The sequence below is a fragment of the Stenella coeruleoalba genome, assembly GCF_951394435.1.
Source record: "Stenella coeruleoalba genome assembly, chromosome: 14".
In the NCBI taxonomy this organism is placed as follows: domain Eukaryota; kingdom Metazoa; phylum Chordata; class Mammalia; order Artiodactyla; family Delphinidae; genus Stenella; species Stenella coeruleoalba.
The window spans coordinates 79833300-79857250 of record NC_137160.1 but is presented as its reverse complement, the minus strand read 5'-3'; the positions used below and the strand labels follow the sequence as shown (position 1 = coordinate 79857250).

The window sequence follows — 23951 nt, the reverse complement described above, 5'->3', positions numbered from 1 at the left end:
CAGACTGCATCTCACCTCTGTACCCTAATGGCTGTCCCAGAGTCACACTAAACAAAGGGTATCAGTGTGGGTGTCATGCAGTCCCTCTGCCCTCCCCATCAGCCTTTGCTGACTCCATGTAAACTGTCTCCATGTAAACGCTCGAGATCAGGAGCTTGTCTGCTTTGGTCACTGCTCTACCCTCAGAACCCAGAACCTGGCTGATGCATGTTGAGCTCTTGATAAATATTCATTGAATGAGTGAGTAAATAACTGAATAGGTGAACGGATGAGTGAGATGTTTCTTAGACAGAAGAATGGTTCCAGTTCAACTCTCTTCCTTTCCACCCCTTCTGGATCATGGAGAGATGCTGGGCTCCAGCCTTTATGAGTGTTCTGATAATCGGGGCATAACCGCAAATCAAGTCCAGTTGTTTCATTGTTAATTCAGCTTGGCCATCAGTAACAGAGTTAAAATGACTACAGGTCCTATAGCTTAGTGAGGTTGTAGGGAAGCAGAAGATCAAGATGAGAAAAGAGGTTAAATGGCAATGAGCCCACACACATTTGGAGACGACAGGAAGTTAAGCTCCTTGTACAACCCAAACCAGCACAAGATATTACAAGGACTCTTAAGAACGAGATTTTCTGGCACACTATTTGCCTTGTTGGGAAATGCCCCATCCATCCACCCATCCACCCATCCACCCATCCACCCATCCACCCACCCACCTCTATCCAGGACAGTATATGCAAAGCTGAGAAATACACTCTAGCTCCAGTGGTGTGAAACGGGGATAACATCAGTACCTACTTAACCAAGTAATTGCGAGATTTAAATGATATTATTAGGCAATAATACCACCCAGCGCTGGGCCTGTTGTATAACAAAAACTCCATAAATGATAACTGTATGTTATTATCAGGATCTGAACACCACGCCCAAATTCCACAGCTCCAACTTTTTCCCAGCTGAACATCAAACATTCGACTCAATTTTATTATCTAGAATTTGAGGAGGAGAAATAGAGCGAAGGATTCTGGAGAGGGAGCAGGTAGAGTCAGTCTAGACCAGTGAGGAACGGAGGCTGGGAGACTGAGGCTGGCGTGCGAGGCAGGAGGGAGCTCCCACCTGGGAGGAACTCCCTCTAGAACGCTGGCAGGGTCATCTGGTCTCCAGATGCCCCTACTAGGTCATAACGAGTATCCATGAGAGTAGGTAGGAAACAGGAACACAGTGTAGACAGCCCTCCTCCACGGGGATCGCTGGTCAACCCAGGCCCACTACGTCTGGGCACTGTGGGGCCGGATGGGGACGTTGACTCGGTCCTGCAGCCAGCTGATATACTCCTCGTGAGGCATGTGGATGACGTGTTCTCGCACAAACTGAGGGGCAGACACAGTGACAGCCTCAGATCTGGTCTGAAAGCTAGACTCCATGCCCCCGCCCTCCCCAACAAGATCCTGGGAGGTCTGTGATTGAGGCTGTGGCCCCAGGATCCTTCCAACCCTTCAGGCATTCAGAATGCTTGGAGCATCACGCTGGGGATGGTCCTCTCAAGAAAAGGGTCTCTTTCCAGCTTCCCGGTTCAGCAGGCTAATGTTAAGTCCCTCATTGTCACCACTGACCCCAAGAAATTTGGAGAGAGCAGGAAAACCCAGTTGTCTGCATCTTTCTTTCCTTTCTATTCCTGAATATCTTTTAAAAAAGTCATTTGACCCTAAACTTTTTTGGGGGTCATAGGCCCCCTTCGAGAATTGAGGACAACTATGGACTTGCTTCCAGGAAAGGCTTAAGACACAAAACATAGAGCTTCATGTAGATTCCAGGTTGAGAGACTCCCACACCCAGGTTAACAGAAGTTCTGTGATGTTCTCACGGGGAGTAGAGCATGCTAACCTTTATTAGCTAGGGCCACGAACTCAGCTCAGCGCAAGGGGAGCATCCGGGCCCCCTCCCCTCTTACCCACTCAGCGACTGCCTTTTCCACGGCCTCCACAATTGGCAGGGGGAATGCAGACCCCGTAACTGGACAGATGCCCTAGACTTAGTTTTGGAGTAGCCTGCCAGAGCCTCTCCCGAAAGAGCTTCCCAGGATGTGGGAAGTAGAGTCTGGGCGGATGAACTTGCCCACAGGGTCATCCTCCCTCCCCCACTCCTGACCTTGTACCCATATACACAACCCAGGTCAGCCTGTGGAAGGGCCAACCTCTCATGAAAACAGCGAGAGGACTGAGAATGCTACCCCTTGAGTCACTTCTTCACCTTGAGGCACTGAAAGCCCTATTAAAATGGACATGTGCCATCAGATATAGCTAAGGAGGTGACTCCACTGACACCTGTTAATACCTTAGTGTGGGCCGTCCCCGTCCCCCATCTGCTAGCCCCTTTTGATGCCCTAAGGGAACTAGGAACTTCTAGGGGGTAGGGAAGGTGAGCCACTACTGCCAAGCCTTCAGTGGTTCCTCAGCACCCTCCAGATAAGACCTAAACCCTTAACTTGACCATCAGAGATCTGCACAGACTCCTCTTCAGTCCCCTTGGAACTGTGCATCTTCCTGTTCTCTTCCTCCCAAACCCACTGACTGCCGCTGAACAGGTCAAGCTTTGTCCTGCTTTGGGGCCTTTGCACCAGCTGTTCCCTCTTCCTGGCCTGCTCCTCCCCTTCTCTTCACGGCGCTGCCTTTACGTTGTTCAGATCTCAGCTTTAAAGTCATCTTCCCCAGTGGCTCTAGTTACGATGAGCCTCCTCTACGTTTACCTTAAGTCAGGGCTCCTCAGACTTTATTGTCCATACACGTCACCCGGCATCTCATTTAAATGTAGATCCTGAGCTGATGGGATACGCTTTGGAGCCTGAGATTCTGCATTCCTAATGAGTACCCACGTGAGGTCCATGGGCCACAATTTTAAGCTGCCAGAGTTAGAGTGCCCCTTTTCATGATCGCCAGTTATGGTATTCACATGTCCATTTATTTATGTCTCTCCAAAACCTCCAAGTTTCCAGGGGGCACCGTTTACACAGAATATAACGTCCCCTGGAGTTGAACAACCAAGGTCACGTGACAAGAGCTCTCCTATTAGATGATGAGTTCCATGAAGGCCTTTATGTCTTTTTAAAACTTTAAAAACTTAAACAGTGCCTGGATGTTGAGAGAGGAATGAATGAGTGTGCCGGAGGCACTGTGAGGGGGAAGGAGGGGGTCAGTACCTCGACAGCCACCGCGATGTCCGGAGAGCACAGCTCCCAGACCCTCATGTCCTGCAGCACCTTCAAGAGAACATGCGGCCGGATCCTCAGGTCCAGATTTTCCCCAAACTTCTGCAGTTTCGCCAGGATCTTTTTGGCAGGGCGGAAATTCTTCAGATCCTCAGGGAGTTTGGACAGCAGGTCAAAGTACCTTCAGTTCCAAGAGGAGAGGGTCAGTTAGGAAACTGCTGGGAGATGGGTCTGGGCACCACAGGGACCCCATCTCCACTATCTCTATCACTCATGTGGTGTCTCCAAGGCAGCGTCGGTCTTTATCTGGGGGACTTTCCTCCCCCCTCACTGTAAAGTGCCCACAGGTCAGGCAAGTCTTTACTTTTATGGATAGTAAAAGCTGGAACACGATTTGCATCGCATTAAACAAATTAAGGGCGTGCTTTAAAGTGATGCTTTAAAGTGATGCGTTTATGATTTTTCTACCAAGCAGACAACGTGAAAAGTTACAAGAAAGGAAGAACGCTGGTATTCTGAAGCTTCTCTTTTTTTTTTGAAGGTTTTTTAATTTATTTTTTTAATGTCTTTATTGGAGTATAATTGCTTTACAATGGTGTGTCAGTTTCTGCTTCATAACAAAGTGAATCAGATATACATATACATATGTCCCCATATCTCTTCCCTCTTGCGTCTCCCTCCCACCCTCCCTATCCCACCCCTCTAGATGGTCACAAAGCACCGAGCTGATCTCCCTGTGCTATGCGGCTGTGAAGCTTCTCTTTTGAGAGTTAATCAAGCCAGGGAGGACACAGACACATCTGCGGGATACCTTCTAGGATGCAAGAGGCTCTCACATACAAGGTGCTGCTGCTGCGGGGGGGGGGGGGTGTGTGTGTGTGTGTGTGTGTGTGTGTGTGTGTGTGTGTGTGTGTGTGTGTGTGTGTGTGTGTGTGTGTGTGTGTGTGTGTGTGTGTGTGTGTATTTTCCGTGTCCCTGATAACGAGTAAGCAGGAGTCACAGCTTTGTGTATTTCAAGAATCTCTATTAATATGATGACAGCGTGTGAAGGTAGTCTGGGAATCCATCCTTGAGATGGTGGGAACGAGGTAGGTTCTAACCTGGGGCTTCAGGTGTGGGTGATGGCAGCAGTGGTACCTCATGAAAAAAAGGTTTTTTTCCCTGATTGCAGAAAAAGTTGAAGAACTTGATCCTCCATCATACATTGCGGCTGCCCATACTGCTTTCTATCTGTGATCTACGTTTAGATATTTATTCCTGTCTCTTTGTAAGCCCCCGCTCTGCATTATTAGCATTTTTGGAGGGATTCTGGGTGCGTTCTCAGGCTTCCCCATCTTACTCGTAGATCCTGATTTACTCATCCTGACAGGATGGAGCTTTGGGAAATCAGACTCCACTTTTTTATTGCTGCTAAGCATAGAGACAGGTCAGACAGAGGTTTAAAGCCTAACATCTCCTCGTTTGTAAAGCGGGGGGTTAATATGTACCCTTCGGGATTTTTGTGGGGAATAAAATAGATAATTTAGGAGAGTGTCTGCCATCCAGTAATCACTCGATTCCCACTGCTTTTTGTTGTACTTATTATCCCCCCTGTGCTGGCGCACAGGGGTCCTGGGATATGCCTGTCTGGCTTTGTATCTTTAAGAGTTAAATTATTTGGAGAAATATAGTTCTCCCCCCATAGACCTCAGAATCTGTAGAAGTTTCAGATTGGTTTGCCTCTTCTGCCTCTCTTATAGGAGATAGCTTGGATAGGATTTGCAAGCTGGATCAGACAAGGTAAATAGGAGAACACAGCTGGGTAGATTATGTGCCATTCGGGGACTGAGGGGTTCTTGCCTGGTTGTACTCTGGATATAGCCTGGTTTGGGGGGGTGGTGGTACTGGTGGCCAAGGACAGTTCTGGAGTGATGCCTCTCTGTGTCTTGAAGGATAATGGGATCAAAGGTCATTTTGTCACACCACTGCCCCCTTCACCCACTTCAGGGACTGTCTTATCTGGCTCTCAGGATCTTTACCAGTGCTGTGCAATTTCTTCTGCATCTCCTTTTGCCATGGAGATGTGGTGTCTCATTTTTGCTACATCCTTTTGGAAATTTGAGACAAGGTCAAAAGAACGGAACTTCTGGAGACCTCTTTCTTCTTGGCGCCTGCATCACAGGTTGCATGAGAAAGAGGAAGAAGAATCAGATACTCTTCTCCTTTAACCATCCTAGCTGCCCTTCGAGATTTGAGTTAAACACCTCTTCCTTCTTGCCGTCCTTCTTAACCCTCTCAGCCACTCTAATATACAAGCTGGCTTTGGGCACAAGGGCATACAGCTCTCTCCGAGGTCCTGAAATGCTCAAGTCTCGCTAAATCCAGTCACTTTCTAATCAGCCCTCGTTCTCTCCCTACTTTTGATTGTATTTACACGGCTCTCTCGTCTGTAAAATGAAGGATAATAACGATTCCTAGATCCCAGTGGTGAGGAGGAAATGACAATGTGGGTACAGTGCTGCGCTTGGTGCCAGACACGCAGTAGGTGTCTAACTCACGTTGGTTCCTCTCTTCCCCATTCCCTTTATCACTTGGTGTATATGTCCTATCTCTCCACAGAGACTGTATTACAAATATAACCATGTCCTCATCTATATATTATGAATTTCAATGGCTTTCCATTGACTCAGAGTAAAGTCCTCTGAGTGACTTGCCCTCCAAGGCGCTGGATTGTTCAGCCCCTACGACATCCTCCAGCTTTATCTCTATCCTTTCCATCCCTTTCCTCCCAGCATTTTACGGTTTGGCTCGTGAACAAAGACTCTGAGATAAAGTTCAGCCTCCACAGCTGGGTTAGGAAGGCCTTTTATGATCTGGCCTCTGTCTGTCTCTCCGCTTACCTTGTAAACAACCTAAGCCCCAGCACACCCGACTACTGGCAGTTTATGGCCCACTGTGCCCCTTCTTGCCTCTGGGACTTCGCTGTTGCTTCTCCCTGGAACTCTCTTCCCTCCTACTGTTCCTGTGTGACGGTTTAGGTTTGAATTCCACCTTTACTATTAATACTTAACCACTGTGTGGCCGTCGACAAGAGACATCTTTGAGCCCACTTTTCTCATCTGTAAAATGGGTCTAATAATAGCACCTACCCCACAGGACTGTTGTGAGGCCCAAGTAATAAAAACGAAGCTCTTACACCCATGTCTGGTACATAGTAAGTGCCCTGGAAATATCACCTATTTTTATTAAGCTGAAAATATTGTTTCCTCCAGGAAGACCTTTCTGATTTCCCTTGGACCTTTCTGTGTTCCCTTAGCCCCCTCCTTATTCCCATGCTGGCCCTCATCACCCTGTGTGGTAATCGCCTCTTTATTTGTCTGTCTCTCTCACTAGACTGGGAGCTCCCAGAAGGTAGGGGCAAGTCAACTTTGGACCTGTGGCCCAGAGCAGCTGGTCCCTCCACCCTGAGAGGGCAAGAGGGCAAAGGGTCATCAGGAAACCTTCGCTGAATGGATGAGTTCATTGGGGTGAAAATAGTCACTGTAGTCAAGGGGTCAGGTGGGAAGGGAGGCAGTGACCGGCTGGTTAGAATAGAAAAGAAAAGCTTCTAATTGTCTCCTGCTGCTTGGAAAGTCAAGTTCCAAGTCTCAGTCATGACGTTTATGGCTGGGCACGATGCAGAGCTCACCTACTACTTCTCCCTCCTCTTCAAATGTTCTATGTCCCTTCCTACCTCGGGAGTTTGTCTGTACTTTTCCTGCTGCCTGGAATGTCTCTCCACCTTCTCACCATACCACCAGCTCCTCTCCATGTGTCAGGGCTCAGCCTTAACACCATCTCCTTAGAGAGGTCTTCCTGGATTACCCAACCTGCATTAGGAGGACCCCATGGTTTCTCTCTCTCTCCGAGAACCCTGTTCTCTTACAGTATAGCATGATCATAATTTGTACCTATAAATTTATCAATTCAGTTATTTTGTCTCCGCCCATATTTTCCAGGAGACTACAAGCTCCCTGAGGGCAGGGAACAGGTCCTTCTTGTTCCCTGTTATAACCCCAACTCCTAGCATCTGGTGGGTACAGAGTAAGTGTCAGATGAATGTCCTTTGAGTGAACGGATATATGTGTGCCCTTACTTCATGAGGATTTCCATCTTGTCCTGTAGACAGAGGCCAGCCTCCTGGGCCACATTGTTAAACTTGGCCCTCAGGGCGTTACACACCCCACTCTTGCAGTGGATGATGTCACGGTTGCTGCGGCTGTGGACACAGATGAGAAGGGCTTGGGGGATGGAGCCCAAGGGACAGGCCCACGAGGCTGGCCTCCCCGGGCCCCAAGGTGCTCTGAACACCCACCCAGGTTCTCCCCCCTCACTCGAGCCTCCTTCAGCACTCCCCTGGAGGTAGGAAAGATAGATCTTCCCAAAAACATCAGGCTGGTGGGTCAAGCCTTATTAAACGAGCCCACAGAGAGACATCTGGTCTCTTCAGCCCAGCAGGTGTTAAGGACGGTGTGATGGAACTGAGAGTACCACCACTTCTTAGCCGTGTGGCCTCTGGCGAGACATTTCACCTGGCCGGGTTTCCGTCTGTTCCTCTGCAGAATGGGACACCAGCCCTGGCTCATAGGATTGGTTTTGAAGAATAAGCAAGATAATGAATACAGAATGCTTTGCCCAGCGCCAAGCATGAAGGAAGAACTTGCTGCCGTTGTCGGTCTGGTTGCTCAGCATCTTGGCCGTGAGCCCCTTGCCCTGGGAGTCCTTTGTCCTTCAGGTGTGTCTATGGCTTCAGGGAGTCTGGTGTGCACCGGGTTATTTCTACACCCCTGGGAAGATGGAGAGTTGCCACAGTCCCTCTTACCTGGCATCTTCCGCTGCCCAGCTGGCCTACCTTTTAGACTTCTTCTGGGGCACCTGGGAGTGGCTGTCTCCACTTGTACTGCTGGATCTGTCACTGAAACACAAAGGTTGGTTTCAGGTTGCCTGGAGCCTTATATTTCCAGAAAGGGTGACTTTAGGGCCCCCATGACACCTGCTGGCCACCAGGATTCAGGTGAGGGCGGTGGTTCTAATCGAGGCATCAGAAATAGAACACGATGTGCATTTCCCCCGCGTCTTGGCCTTTACTCCTACCGGATGCACTGCCTGGACAGTCCTTGTTTCTTCTCTACCTGCTCAGATCCCGCCCTGTCTCACGGCCTAGAGCAAGCTCTGTCTGCTCTGACTCTCCAAGTCCAGCTGTGGCCTCTTGCCTCTGCATATTGTTGGGAGGACACATTGTCTGGATCCCAGCTTCATCTGGATGAGATCGGTCTCTCCATCTGGAGGACAGGCTCATTTCAGACCCTCCCACCATCCTCCTCTCTGCACTTGTCAGCACTTACCCTGGGGCTGAGTGCAGACCTGCTCGCGGCGGGGGTGGGGGTGGGGGTGGGGGGTTGAGGGGGGTGGGGGGGGGTCGAGTCCTCCTGGGCACATTGTCTGTGGTGTTCCCGGCCCCAGGCCGCCTCCTCATTCAAGGCTGCTCTTCTCTAAGCTGGACCCTGGCGCTGAGCACCCACTGCACTCAACTCTGGAGGCAGGCAGAGCTGGGTTCAGAGCCCAGCCCTGGCGCTGCCTTCTCCCAGGCTGTGGATAAGCACCTCTGCTCTGGGTCATCAGTTTCCTCATCTGTCATCAGTCAACTCCTGGTCATCTGACCCTTTCTAGGTGGGGGTGGGGTGGGGGTGAATTCCTTAAGCAGCTGCTCCCTCCTGTGACTCTGCCTGGGTAGGGTCCCTAGATGGGGGTGAAGGTCTTTGCCCGCGCCCATCCCCCCATACATTCTTCCAGGTCCTCCTTCAGTGACCTGGGCCTGCAGCATCTTCTCTCACACGCTGCCTCCCTTTGTTTCTCTGAACGTTTGAGAAACTGACTTGACTGCTTTATCTGTGTGACTCTAGAGGGTAAGACTGTTTTTCTTATCCCTATGATGTGTGGCTAACCCTTCCCTTCCAGCCCTGTGGCAGGCGGGGCTTCTTCAGGCCATTTCCCAGACCACTCCCCATAGGAAAGGGCCCCGCCTTTGCTGCTTTTCCCAGAGGCTCACTGGACTAGACCTAGAGACCTTAGGTCTGGCAGGTGATGGAGCAAGCCCTATCCCACCTTGCTGGGAAGCAGAGCCCTAGTAATAATACCCAGAAGGCCATGTGTTTGGATTCCACCCAGCTGCCCCAACCTCTGCTGCTGAACTCTCTGGGGGAGCAGGCTGGCTTTGACCTTCCTCCTGTAGACGGCTCTCTTCTAGGGCTGATAGTGTGACTTGGCGGGGAGGCAGGAGAGGAAGGAAGCAGTGTTATTAGCTGTGATAAACAAACCAGCAAACAACAACAAAAGACCCTTCTGCCTGTCTCAGTCTCCCCTCTCCTTGGCCCTCCTTGAGTTTCAGCCATACTGGTCTTTGCTCAGTGCCTCTAAGCTTCCTCCTGCCTCAGACCCTTTGCACATGCTATTCCCTCTGCTCAGAACACTATTCCTACTATTCCTTCTAGAGCAGGGACCGTAGGCTCTACAGGGGGAAGGGCATAGGAATCACCTGGAGAGATTGCTCAGAATGAGAATGCAGATCCCAGATCCCAGACACAGGCTAGCTAATTCTTCTTTCTTCCTTCAGGTCTCAGCTTAAATGTCAAATTCAGCCTTGGTTAGAACCCTGATGCTCAACATTCACCAAATCCTCCATAATCCTCCTTCAGAATGCTTTCCACAGTCACGATTATACAGCTACCTCTGTGGTGTTATTTGATAAACGCATGACTCTCCCATTAGAACAGCAGTTCTCAACCATGGGCAGGATGCAAGGGGTCCATGAACGCAGATGGAAAAAACAGCTTTTACCTCTTCACCCAGCCTTTCACAGAAATGGAAGTCACCACTTCTCCACATCACGTTAAAATTGTGGGAGAGATTTTGAAAAATCATTTACACTTGACACTAAAATTACAGTAGTTATTAGACCTGCTGCTAAGTCTTATTGTATAAGGTATTGCTAAAGAAGCTCACAGACGACTATATATCTCACGTTTGGTTGTAATATTGTAATCGATATTACTATAGATTTCTTTGTAAACCTTTGTCATTTATCGTCTGCATTTGAAAGCATTTTTTCTGAAAGGAGTCTGTAAGCTTCCTCGGATGGTCAAAGAATCTATGTCACAAAAGGAGTTATGACCCCAGACAAGACAGTGGGATCCACCCACGTGGTCAGACTGCTCCTGTCTTGTTTGCTGCTGAATCTCTGAAGAGCTGAGCACAGTTCCTGGCATACAGCGGGGACTGAGGAATATTCTATAGATGAATAAATGAATTGAGGGCAGACCTTTACCTCCCCCGTTACAAGTCACCCAAGTAAAAAGGGAAGAGGTAGTTCTGTAACATACCCTCCGCACTTCATCCCTCCACTACCAGAAGATTGTAACTTCATGGTATACGATTATTGGGAAGAAATGGCTGAATACTCACCCCCAAGACCTGGGAGTTAAGGAACTTATTTCCAGGGAATAAGGAAGAAGATCCCCCTCCCTGCCCCACTTTCCACAGTCTGGTGAGGGGCATCTCTGCAACGCCACCCATGACTGTGCGGTGCCTCCTGACCCACCTGCTAGGGCCCCAGGCCTTCCTACCTTGATTTGCGGGTGGTCTGCATGTCTTTATAGGCAGAATCACTCTTGTTTTGTCTGAGCGTTGAGAAGATACTGCAAAGCAAGATGAGTCACTTAATAAGGCGCTGAACAAATGATGCTCCCCAAGGCACTAAACATCTGTGGGAGAGTTCTCCTTCTAGGGCAGGGACCCTAGGCTCTACAGGAGGGCATGAATCACCCGGAAAAATTGCTCAGAATGAGAATGCAGATTCCTGAGCCACACTCCCAGAGATCTGGATACATCAGGCCTGGAGTGGGACCCCAGAAGCTGCATTTAAAACCACACACACAGACTTCCGATGCAGGTGTGCAGGGAGCATACTTCGCAAACCTTAGCATTTCCTGGCATACCATGAAATGACGCCTGCTTGAAGTGCCTGTTAAAAAATGCGGTCTCCTCTAAGGATTCTGATCCAGCGGGTCTGGGATGAAGACCAGAAATTTGTAGTTTTCACAAGCGTCCCAGCTGATTCTGACCTTCAGGGACATTTGTAAAATACTGCTAGAGGATTTTAAGAAGAGGTCATCTTCCTAGTGATGTTATGGTCTGAATGTTTATGGCCCCCCAGATTCATCCCAAGAGGATGCTGTTAGGAGGTGGTGGCCTGTAGGAGGTGATTAGATCATGAGGGTGGAACCCTGAGGACTGGAATTGAAGCCCTTATAAAACAGACCCTTGAGAGCTAGCTTGTTCTTTCTACACGTGAGGACACAGTGAGAAGGCAGCCGTCTATGAGGAACAGGGTCCCTGCCGGACGCTGATCTGCTGACACCTCGATCTCGGACTTTCTATCCTCCAGAAACTGTGCGAAATAAATGTCTCTTGTTTACAAGCTACTCAGTTATGGGATTTTTATTACACCAGCCCAAATGCCCTAAGACAGGTGACCAGAGCGCGGTCTGGCCCTTGAGGCTGAGGGCTGGGAGAGAAGGCTTTCAGGGGTTCCTAAAATCCCCAGAATTCTATGTCAGTCTTGATGGGAGCAGACCTGCTGTCTAAAGTGAAATAGGAATCTACATTTTTAAAGTGCGGAGGGCAAAAGCAAACCTGCAGCTTCCCCTAACTGTCTCTGGGCAGCTCCACAGAGAAGCCTTCAATATCTGCTGCCTTAGCAAGGGATTAGGGAGATTCTTCTCCCAGAGGAATTGAAGAGGATGGGAAATTTCAACAGGTTCTTGCACTGTAACCATGGTTATTTTATCATTAAAGTGAATGCAGAGGCCACGTGATGAGTTCTGTGAGAACCAGGTTCTTGTGTGGTTTTGTCTTTGAGGACCTGAAGCAGGTCACTCCCAGCCATCCTTCTCCATCTATGAGATGGGACCATGGTACTGGGTACTGGTTAATCAACCTGTCTCAGCGAGTGGCTGCAGAGGTTCCACAGGATGCTGTATGTGAAACAAAAGTAACCACCACCACCACCACTGTCACCAATTTTTGCTTGCTTACAGTATGCCAGGCACATGCTAATATGTTAAATGCATTATCTCATTAAATGCTTCAAATGACTCAGTGACGTAGACATTATTTCCACAACAATAAAAACACTTTACTAGGAAATTATCATCTAATTCTCATTACAACCCTTTGGGATAGGTTGTTAACGAGCCTCATTTTACAGAATTGGAATCAGGTTCAGAGAGGTGAAGCAACTTGCTCAACAGCACACAGCAATTAAATCACGGAAATGGAGATTGACCCTAGTCTACTTGGTACCACCGCCAGTGCTTTGATGAAACACAATCTCATTTTACAGATAAGAAAGCTGAGGTTTAGAGAAAGGCTGAGGGACTTGTTCAAAGGCACTAGGTCTTGAACCTACGTCGGTCTGACTCCAAAGCCAGTATTTCATGGCGTGAGTTCTTGCAAAGGAAGGAGCCTCTTGGAGCTGATGCTTCATCACTGTCATCTGTCTTTAACACTGATAAATCAGGCGCAGCGACCGGGGCCTTAAGGGCCAACACTGTCTCTGAGAGCCTTCAACGCCACCCTCCAGAGCCCTGATGTGAGTTGAGGCAGCAGCAGCCAATTCATCATTAACAAGCAGAGGCGGGTGTGATGCATATGAACGTGCTTGGTGAACCGTACTTATGCTAATAACAATAACCGATAAGTCATAGCCGGCATCCCAGGAGGCTGAAGGTGACGATGAACCTCTCCAGTGCCTCATTTATTCTCAGGAAGTCCTCTGCTTACTCTTGGAAAGGGAACTTCAGCTCTAGCCTGCGTGCTCTCTGAGGCTTTTAGAGGCCAGAGGTCCAGGGGACAGGGCTTTCCGCCGGAAGGAGGACACCTCAGGTTCAAGTCTGACTCTCTGAGCCAATTACATTGGTTGCCGGCTTGAAACTTCAAAGGGTTCTTTTTGTTCCTAGGATAGAAATCAGAATCCTAGAGGTGGCTTCCAAGGTCCCCAGACAGACTTATATCTCTGCCCATCCCATCTGGGAAGCATTTCAGTTCCTTGAAGGTGCTACGCTCCCTTTGGACCATGTTTGCACATGTGCCGTCCGCAGTATTCACTCCCCGGGCTGGCTCTCCCGGCGACCCCCCAGCGACTCTGGCCGGTGAGCTCCTTCTCATGCTTCATCCAAAATCTCAGCTTAAAGTTTCTTCTTTGGAGGGAACTTCTCTCATCCCATCCCGGACTAGATCAGATGCCCCTATTATGTCCTCTCACAGGTCTGAGCTTTTCTTTCATAACACTTCCTGCAATAATTAGTACGGTCCATCCATATTCATAAATACTCACTAAAAGGATGAATGAATAAACCTCTGGGTTCCTGGGAAGCAGGGCAGCGGAGTGGATAAGAGAACAGTTTTTGGAATACGAAAGATTTGGATTCGAGATGCGGCCTTACCATTCGTTAGCCTCTCTGAACCTCATTTCCTTATTTGTAAAATGAAGACAACAGTACCTACCTTGTAGGGTTATTGGAAGAACTCAGGGAGGTGATACACATGAGCAAAGTACACGGCTCAGCGCTTGTCACAGAGGAAATGCTCAACCATTGGGAACTGCTGTCCTTTCTGTTATCACTATGATGCTGACATCCTTTATTTGCCCAGGTGTCAAAAGAACATACCTGGCCGCTTGTTTTTGCATCCCATCTGCCATTGTGACTGTTCTCTGAGCATCTTCCCGAACCATCTCCAGGAGCTTCTGCAGATCTGATGGGAACACAAGAGGTCACTGTCCGCAGGGTGCTCGTGAGACAGGACTGCGCAGGTCACGGCCCAGCCCCCAGGCCGATATCGCCTCTGCTCTGGCGTACTGGGGAGCCGGAGAAGGATGTGACCCGGGTCTAGAAGTCTGCAGGTTGTAAACGTGACTCGTCTGCTTCCAACCAGTGACTGGCCATCTCCTCTGGGACGACAGCTAAATTCCTCCCCGTGGCCTGTGAGGCCTTGAGGGTCTTGGCTTCTTTCTATTTCCTGTTTCATCTCATTCCTCCTGGCCGCAGCCCCCCTCCACCCTGCCCTTAAACACTCTTCTGTAGCCTGAGATAACTGTTTCCAATTCCAAGAAGAGATCAACTTGCCCGGGAAAACCCTCTCTGATCCCAAAGACCTGAAGCTCCAAACTGGCGATTCGCAGGCCGACTCTAGCTCGTAAATGTGTTTGATTTGATTTGATGTAGACGCTCAAACTTTTCGTAACTGGAAGTTTTCACATTACAAATCCGGGCCTCCAGTTTCCCTGGAAAAGACTCTCAGGTGGGGCTCATCCCGTGCTGATGGGGCCCTTTAGAACTTCCAGTGCATTCTCCAGCTCCCCGTGCCCCCCAACTCCTCACTGCATTAGTTGATTTGCATATTCATACTTCACATTGTTGCTTTTTACACGATGTAGAGATATTTCTTTGTGCCTGACTATTATGGGTTGACTTGCGTCCTCCCGAAAGATAATGTTCAAGCCCTAATCCTCAGTACCTCAGAATGTGAATTATTCATATTCTTATTTAGAAATAGGGTGGCTGCAGGCGCAACTAAGATGAGGTCATACTGGAGTAGGATGGGCCCTCAATCCAATACGACTGGTGTCCTTGCAATAAGGCGGGAGAGACACAAAGGGAGAAGATGGCCATGTGATGACAGAGGCAGAGACTGGACTGCTGATGTGTCTACAAGCCAAAGTGCCAAGGCTTACCAACAACTACCACAAGCTAGAAGAGGCAGGGAAGGGTTCTCCCATACAGATTTCAGAAGAAGCATAGCCCTGCTGACGCCTTCATCTGGAGTCTAACCTCCAGCACTGTGAGACAATAAATTCCTATTGCTTTAAGCCAGGAAATGTACTTTGTTAAGGCAGCCCTGGGACTCTAATACATGGACACTCTTAAAAGTTGGAAAATAATATATATTTGGAGTAAGCTAGGTGCTTCAAGAAAAGTGGGAGAGTGGAAGCCCTAAGTGTTTTGTACAAATACAGATGGGCAAGCAGTTGGCACCCTGCTTGTCATACAGGCATCTCTGTCGATATTTGCTAAATAAATAAGCAAACGATTAAGGAGGGAAAAAAAGTAGGAAGGGGTTTGGGAGACTATGAGCTAGATTTGGAATATCAATGAAGGAAGACAGGGCCAACATGGACACCTTTCACTCTTTAGTAGGTGCCTGTAGTCGGCTCAAGGTCAAGTCCCAAAAGCCGTACCTGCAAGGGTGAAGGCAGTGCTTCCCAGCGCCATTTGTGTCCAACCTTGTTTGTGAATGCAAGTCACTGGGTGCTAGGGAAAGGGTGCTCCCGTCAGTGACCTGGGAGCCATCTAGGCTGTGACAAACGTCAGCATTTAGCCACTTTCCACTCCCCCTTCCTCATTCTCAAGTACTGATAGTTTATCTTCCCAGTAACTGGTGGGCATGATTCCATCTGACCTGGATCTGATCTTCACTTTTGTCTTGTCACGCCCACCTTCCCTACTGCCACGCATCCCAGAATCCTTGGGGTGTGTCCAGAAGCCTACTGATGAGGGAGCCCTGGATGCTTCCTCCACTTTCTTCCCTTCTCTTGGGGACCCAGCAGCACCATCTGACCACTCCCCCACTCCTGCCCCTACCTGGAAGCAAACCAGTCTAGTGGGTGGATACCAGCAAATGAGCCCAGAGACCTGGCACACTGGGCAGCTCTCCTAGAGGGTCCCCTATAAGGCTCCATGTGCCATTTAATGCACCAAAGGTTTCTTTCTGCCAGTAATGCCTCTGGGCAGGAACGGTGCCCACCGACATCAAGCTCCACCCGTCACGTAGCTGAGGTTGGATATGTATGAACTAGAGCAAAACCTTGGGACTGTGAGGCCCATAGCTACCCGCCAAGGCCCATGTCTACCCACCAAGGCCCATGTCTACCCACCAAGGCCCATGTCTACGCTCCAAGGAAGGAGAGATTTCTTTGGAAAAGGTGCAGGTGCCACAGAATAGAGTCTCCCTGAGGAAGACAGTCTTGTGATGGATGTCCACACTCAGAGGAACCTGCTTAGTTCTCAGTCCCCAGGGCTATGGGGATGCCATTGCCCAGTGCTCAGAGATAACAGCATCCTCTGTTTCAGCGCCGAATCACACCCCTAAAGGAAAAATTCTAACTCCCTTCCTCCATTGCCCATCCCCGGCCTGTCTAAGAATCCCCCTCGAGAGCAACTATACCCATTTCTTCCTCTCTGTTGGGGGAAAAGAGAGGAAGTCCTTTTGTTGTATGGGGTTGTTTCGGTGGCAGAGTGGGGGGAACAGTAGAAGGCACAGGACCCCTCTTTTTGAGTTACTATTTAAGTGAGTTTCTCCTCTAACAGTTCCAAGACTGGAAGATTCAAGACTGGCAGAAGGAATGGTCTGGGCTTTGGTTCCTCCGGAATCCCCTGGCCATTGATTTGGGAAGGGACCGTTCCACAGAGAGGCCATGGCCTGCTGTCCCCAGCGATCTGTGTCCACAAAGACTTCATTATGCAGCCAGCCCTGGAAATTAAACCTTGGTCAGATGGCATGTCTCTTAGAATAGGATTCATGAATTCAGAATCAGTTGGAGGAGGTTTTAGAAGGCAATGGAAGTCTGGGAAATTAATCTACTTTTGTGAAGGCTCTGACAAATGCAATGGAGGTTAAGGTATAAATAGAGAAAAAGGGTGAAGAGGCTGAGGGAGAAGGACTTTCTCTCCTGGGTGTTGGTCTCTGGTGGGAATGCATCTCCCAGCCATTGCTGTGCACCTGCCGTGTGCCAGGTAGAAGGTGAGTAAGACGCTGTTCCACGCCTGAAGGGAGCTCACACTCCTTTGTCCTTTCTTTAGTAACAGAAATATATGTATGCATATGTACTTTTGTGTCTGTGTGTGTGAGGGAAGCATTTATTAGCCCAATTTCCCAACATGCTTTGTAGCTAGGTGTGCCCCTGTGACTAAATTCTGGGCCATGAGATTTTAGGAGAAATACTGTATGAAGCTTCTGAGAAGACTGCTTAAAACTCAGCTGGAAGTGAGCACTTCTCTACTTCACCTACTTCCTTCTGCTTCCCTCGTAGGATGTGACTCTGATGACTGGCATTCCAGCAGCCATTTTGAACCATGAAGTGATCCGTGGTGGAGAAGAAAGACAGAAGGAAGTAGGATCCCTGATGATCTTCTGGAACCACCCTATCTCTAATCTGTAAGAAAAATTAGTTTTTATCTTTTTTAAGCTACTCTTTTTCAGGTCTCTGTACCTAGCCAAAAGAAGTTCCTACCTGATACAGTGAGGTGTAGTTGTAAATTAAAATTAAGTACTTAATACAAGCAAATACAAAATACTAAGAGAATTGAGAGAATGAGAGTCAGGGAAAACTTTACAGGGGAGGGAATATTTGAGCTGGGTCTTAAAGGTTGAATAGGAGTCCATTCGACTGAAGGGTTGGAGGTGAAAGGGCACCACAGACAGAGGAGGGCATGAAAGAAGATGCATTGTTCAGGAGGAGAGAGTATTTTTAGTGAGGCTGGAGCACCTGGTATAAGGTGTGACATGGCAAGAGCGGAGCCCATTATAGGCAGCCTGGGACAAGATCAGATGCAGTGTCTTAGAGGCAATGGGGGGGGGGTCTCTGAAAGATATTAAGCTGGGAAGCACTACGTTAAGTTTTTAATTTAGAAAGTTCCTTCTGGTTCAACACGGACAAGAATCTGCAGGCAAGGGAGGGTAAGACAAGAAGCAGACGTTAATTACGAGGCTGCTACTGTCATCTAGATGAGAGTTGATGAAAACTGGACCAGGGCTCCCCAGCCTAGGTGCCTACAGGAAGCAGATACCACAGGTGAGTGACAAAAGCTAGTGTGAGAAAAATCAGGCTGCTCTCTTGGTCCTTCATTTCCCACTTTTTCTAGAGACTTGGGTAAAGCATAGAAATTAAGTGTGACATGAGGGCCAGACTGCCTGGTTTCAAACTGTGGCTTCATCACTTATCGGATGTGTGCCTTTGGGCACATAACTTAACCTCTCTGTGCCCCAATTTCCTCATCTGCAAAAGAGGCAAAAAAAGTTGTTGTGAGGATTAAATGAGTATGTATATCTGTGTATATTCACATACACACACGCACACACACACACTCACATAGACAGTGCCTGACACATAAAAGTCCTCTTAGGGTTAGTTATTGTATCATCATCATTATCATTCTAAGACAAACAAGAGGGCAAAGGAGATGATAAAGGGGCAAGCACTTGGCCAACTGGGAGCAATGTAATGACTGGGAGTAACAGGGAGTGGTGGGGACTGTGGAAAACTAGAGAGCACATGCCCCACCTAAGAAGGGCAGCTCCAGTTGACTGCTGTCATGCAGGGTTGCAGGCCCACTGTTGCCACAAAGAATAACTTTTTTAAAATCAGAATTTTGATGTCCAATCTCTCTTAAAAAGTCACTCCTACTTTTTTTTTTTTAAACAAAGCCTTGTGTGGTAAACAAAACACAGTCTGCAGGAACCAGCCCATGTGCCCCAATTTTCTATCTCTAAACTAAGACAAAAGCAATAGGAATGAAGAGGGTAGGGTTCAAAAGAGCTTTGGGAGATGGCACTGGTTGGGGCAGGCAACTGGTTAGACTGAGAGTAGGAGTAGGGTGGCCGTTAGGGAAGGGTCTGTGGTGTCTCAGGTGCCTGGAGAGAGGGCACTATTCTCCCCTCCCCTCACTGCCAAGTCTCTTCTCCCTCTGGTCCCTCCTCCCTTCAGCTCTCAGGTTGCCACTGGGAGAAGCACACGTGAACTCTGGTCCCTCCTTCCTTCAGCTCTCAGGTTGCCACTGGGAAAACCATACGTGAACTCTGGGACTGAGACACTTCTTGAAGCTGGGGACTCTTCTCTGCTTGTCTTACTTGAGAGCAAGGTTTTCAGAGTTAAGAGACACAGCGCGGACACAACATTAATAACCACACACAGACCTTTGAAAAGAAAACCAGGTCTTGTTACCCCTACACTTGCAACCTTCCAGAGCCTTCCTCTTGCACTTGGAATAATTCTGAAGTCCTTACCTTGCTCTACAAGGCCACGCATGCTCTCACCCCTGCATCCCTCCCCAGCTTCGTGTCTTCAGAAACTCAAATGTCAGGGCTGAGAGAGGCTTCCCTTGCCCACCCTGTCTAACCTAGCTCCATTCCCACCAATAGTCTCTCTCTAGCCTGAATCTTGTTTTATTATCTTCCAATCATGTATTATCTGCAATTGGCTTGCTATTTATGGCTTTCTTGTTTATGTCTGCTTTTTCCTTGTAAAATATAAGCTTGGGGAGGGCAGGTACTATCATCCTCGGTTCCACAGTAGCTGCTCAATAAATACATTTTGAATGAAAGAAGGTTCAAGAAATCCAGAAGAGTCATACATCTGATGACGATTTATCTCAGTTCCTCTCCATCTGCGATACTACTTCTGTTCAGCAAACAGCTTTTCAGGGCTTAGAACTTTTCTTGGTCTCCTGTTAGCAAGGGGGATGGTGGAAAATTTTCTCATTGGCCATCATTACTATGAGTCCTGACCACTTACTGAACTTTTGCACTTTTGCCCATTTCTGGCTTTGATAATCGGGGCCCTAATCAGGCTTTCTGGTTTACCTTGACCTTTTTTTTCAACCTCCTTGTATCTGTACTAAACCTGGTCCAGCTTTGGTTGCTATGGGCATTCTAGATTGTGTGAAAGAACACTGACTGAGCAGGCAGGCCTCAGCTTAGGTGGCACTGAGGGGACAAAGCATGTGGGGATATGGCAGAGAAGGTGTTTCATGCACCAGAGTCAGTAGTTCTGCAGTGAGCCTTCCTCTTTCATGCCCCTTTCTCTTTCTTCCTTCTGCCTTCTCCATCTTTCTGCATAAATCCTTTCTTTTCCTGTCTCCTTTTACTATAGAAGCTCAAGCCAGAAAGTCCTGAAAATGAACTTTTTAACACGACTTATGGAACCCAGTCACAATTCTACCTGGTGGAGGTCCACAGGGTCCCCCTAAAAGAGTGTGCAAAAACATGTATGTGTGTGTGCTTGAATTTTTTTCCTAAAGAGAGGCCCATAGTTTCCAACAGATTTTCTAAAGAACCTGTGTCCCCCAAACAGTGAACCACTGAAAAGGCTTGTTTCAGAGTGGGGGGGGGGGGTCACAGAGTGATACAACTTCCCTATATAAAATGTCCAGAAAAGTCAAACTTCCAGAGACAGAAAGTAGACTTGTGGTGGGAAAGGGGAGGGACTGCCAGTGGACGTGAGGTTTTCTTTGGGGTTGATTGAAATGTTCTAAAATTAGATGGTGCTGTTGGTTATACAACTCTATAAATTTACAAAAAACCGTTGACGCGTACACTTAAAACAAGTGAATTTTATGGTATGCAAATTATACCTCAATAAAGCTGCTGGCACCGAATTTCAAAAACATAGTATGAAAAAATGTAAAATATCTTATCAATACTTTTTTATATGATCACATGTCGAATGACAATATCTTATAAATTGGGCTAAGTAAAATATACTATTAAAATTTTTTAAAAGAGCAGTTGATGACCATGGGCTGTCTCCCAAGGAGAAATGGTTCAGAGTAACCCAAGTTAGAGTATATTTCTGATCTCCACTGAGGGAAAGCAAAGGGGTCCATGGAGCCTGAACAGGGCTAGGGGACCTGTGTGTCTCCTTTACCTGAGTGGGGCGAAGGTGGAGCACATGGGGCTCTTGATATCTGGCTTCAGGGCAGAGTCAGGGCAGACTCGTCAGATCTAAGGAAGGACTTACTGACATGGAGAGGTTCTTCTTCAGGCTTGGCCGAAGACGATTCACTGTCCTCAACGTCCTTGCTGCCTGTCGCCTGGGTGATCACACTCTGGGGCTCATCTGAGCCCGGGTTCACGGAGACCATGCTGCTCTGGGGGGATGACCCTCCACTTGTCCGAGACAGACTGAGGGTGGAGCCTCGCCGGCTTGGTTTGTAGCTGGTGATGCGTGCTACAGGCACCTTGAATCTCTTGGTCTGAAGTAAAGAGAAAATAAAGAGGGATTTTAGAAAGGAAGGAAGGAAGGGAAGAACGGAGGAAAAGAGGAAGGGAGGGAGGAAAGTAGGAAAGAAAAAAAGCGAAAACCTGGCTCTGAATGTGAATTCCTTTTGGCTCTTTCCAAACACCATGAGACATATCCTGGGTCTGGAAAGACCTTCTGTCACAAATCAAGATAATTTATACACATGTGTTTATTGGAAGCGAGTTTGATGGGACTTATTCTACTCAGTGAGTGCAATGGTTGCCCAGGTAGTCACCACAGGAAGCCAAACATGTATTCCAATGATGTTGCCTTGGACGACAACGGTTTTTTACTTTTCTTTTGTAATAATCATCAGAGTTGATTTTCAAACTGGGGGAGGATGGGTCTAATCTCTTCAGCTGCATCTTGGTTTCGACCCCCAATTCTATGTATCAACCTTTTGTTCACCAAATGACACCTGGGGCTCAAAGAATAAAGATTTATGTTCACTGGGGTTTTCTGAAGAATACAAGATGGAGAAAACTCTAGGCTTGACTCTCAGGAGGTGCAGGTGAGGGATGCAGATTTGTCTGATGCGGGGGCACTCTTGGGTGGAGGGGGGAGGAGCCATGATGGAGGTGGGTGGGAAGACCTAGATGACAAGTCCTAGGAGGTGAAAGGGGGCAGGTAGGGAAAGTCCTGCGAGAAGAATGGGGATTTTTGGAAGGAGTCAGAGTGGACAGGTTACAGGAATGTGTGCGTGTCTGTGTGTGCGTGCGTGCGTGCACACACACCGTCTTGCATGACTGGTGTCACTTCAGAATGTACTGTGTGGGCTTATGTCTTCATTTAATTCACGCTTCATGTCTAACTTGCCCTAAGTTGCTCAGCTGCTCCAGGATAAGAGCTCAGTGAGGGTCTGGGCTACAGTTTACACTCCATTAAAAGAGAAACAATTTCATTTGAGAACATTTGAAATGAAAGCCCTTGGAGGGCAGTCCAAGGTCTTCTTTGGATGAAACTCATAGTGTGTGATACCCTAGGGAAGAAGATAAGGAGAAGAGGCAGCACTGAAGACCACACAACATTTAATAAATATCTAACAGGGTGGAGAGAATTGTTTTCAGCAGGACTCACTGAGAGTCCACTGTGTGTGATCAGAAGTAATGTTTTGATTGGCCACCTCATGGGGCCCTGAGTGTAGGTGGAACCTCCCTGCTCCGGAAGAGCGGAGGGATTTCTTGCTTGCACAGGGCAAGGGGAGGGTGGGGGAAGAGAGACGGAAGAAGGTTGTGGGGCTTAAGATGTGATATCTTCCTGGGAAGGCCACCTCCCCCAATGTATTCAGTGAAATTCTACACAAGTGACGGAACGCTTCAGAATGTGATAGCCTGGGGAACTGGCGTTCAAACTGGGTTTAACCGGATCTCCAAGGGAGCATGGGAGTTACAAAATGACTGTGATAAAGAAAAAGCAAATGCCAAAAGTTGGCATGTTCTTCCCTTTGATAAATTAGGGGCTTGATGCAATGGCCCCTTTGTCCTGGCATCGCAACTGGACAAGAGCTTGCCAGACTGACAGCCCCTCTGCTCTCCGCCCCCAGAGGGAGAGAGAATGTCAGCGCTCAGGGATAATACCTGTAGAAGGCAACTCTTCCTGTCTCACCTGGCACGACATGAATTCTTGACTCTGGAAACCACACTCTTTACATCAATGTCATTTTTGAAGGCTGGACAGATTGTGTCACCAGGGCAGCCTGGAGTCTTGCAATGAGCACCAGACTCAGAGCCAGGGGACCTCAAGGGGGCCCTGAACAGGTCACTCTCCCCTGCTTCCGTCCCCTCGTCTATACAACAGAGAGGACGGGCTGGGATGATCTCAGAAGAGCTTTCCATACCCAGAGTTCTGTGTGCCTCTTCCCTGCATTAGGATTTCATCCTGTGCTCCTGAAGTTGCCATTAATTAAAATTCAATTAAAAGCCACAGACAGGAAACCCAGAGTGAAGGGCTGACACTTCTCATTAATTGAGAGTGGCAGAAAAATAAAATGTGGGGGGAAGATGTGACAGGCAGTTTCAGCATCCTGCTTGCCCTTTACTGAACTGACTCTCCCTGAATTGACTGAAATCCCCAAATGTTTCTTCTCTCTGTTTTGTATTTCACTCAGGAGTGGTATTAACTGGCTGCCGTGTTGCACGTCAGGAGGGACTGCTTTTTGGCAACAAAGGAAAAGATTTCCCTGAATGATTCCTTGTACTTTCTTAGAAGGAGGGATTTCAAACTGGTGGCCCATGGGGAGACATGTTCAGCTGCCCAGAATTCTACAGATTGGGGATATCTTTATATAAGAACTGAGGTTACTGGTCTCTCTTGAAAATGATAAGCCCTGGGTCCCATCTTCACATGGCAAGATGAGTAGAACTAAGCAGAGGTTCTTCCCTTTAGCTGTGCAGAATTCCTGTTTGCCACAGACCTCACCACTCCCTACTGTGTTACCCAGCCTGATTTTTTTCATTTATGCCATTTGTCCGGCTCTTAATGATCACTGCCTTGGCACTGACAAGCTCCACACATACAGAAGACTATCAGTTGCTGTGGAAGTTGACTGGAGCCTCTCTTTCAAAGTCCTTAATTTACAGGTGAAGAAACTGAGGTCAGGA

General features: G+C 48.2%; 1 protein-coding gene across 8 annotated transcripts in view; it reads right to left on the bottom strand.

Moving 5' to 3' along the window:
- Positions 1–900: 900 nt before the first annotated feature.
- The window catches only part of CCDC60 (coiled-coil domain containing 60), a 265864-nt gene continuing 242813 nt past the window's right edge, over positions 901–23951 (bottom strand). For all 8 annotated transcript variants that reach the window (XM_079941757.1, XM_079941756.1, XM_079941758.1 and 5 more), the window contains 8 exons: positions 21070–21304; positions 13946–14030; positions 10841–10912; positions 8071–8133; positions 7315–7437; positions 5219–5350; positions 3192–3381; positions 901–1365 (listed from right to left, as the gene is read on the bottom strand). In XM_079941757.1, the coding sequence (XP_079797883.1) occupies positions 1264–1365; positions 3192–3381; positions 5219–5350; positions 7315–7437; positions 8071–8133; positions 10841–10912; positions 13946–14030; positions 21070–21304 (1002 nt within the window). In that variant the 3' untranslated portion in view covers positions 901–1263. The remainder of the gene's footprint in view (positions 1366–3191; positions 3382–5218; positions 5351–7314; positions 7438–8070; positions 8134–10840; positions 10913–13945; positions 14031–21069; positions 21305–23951) is intronic.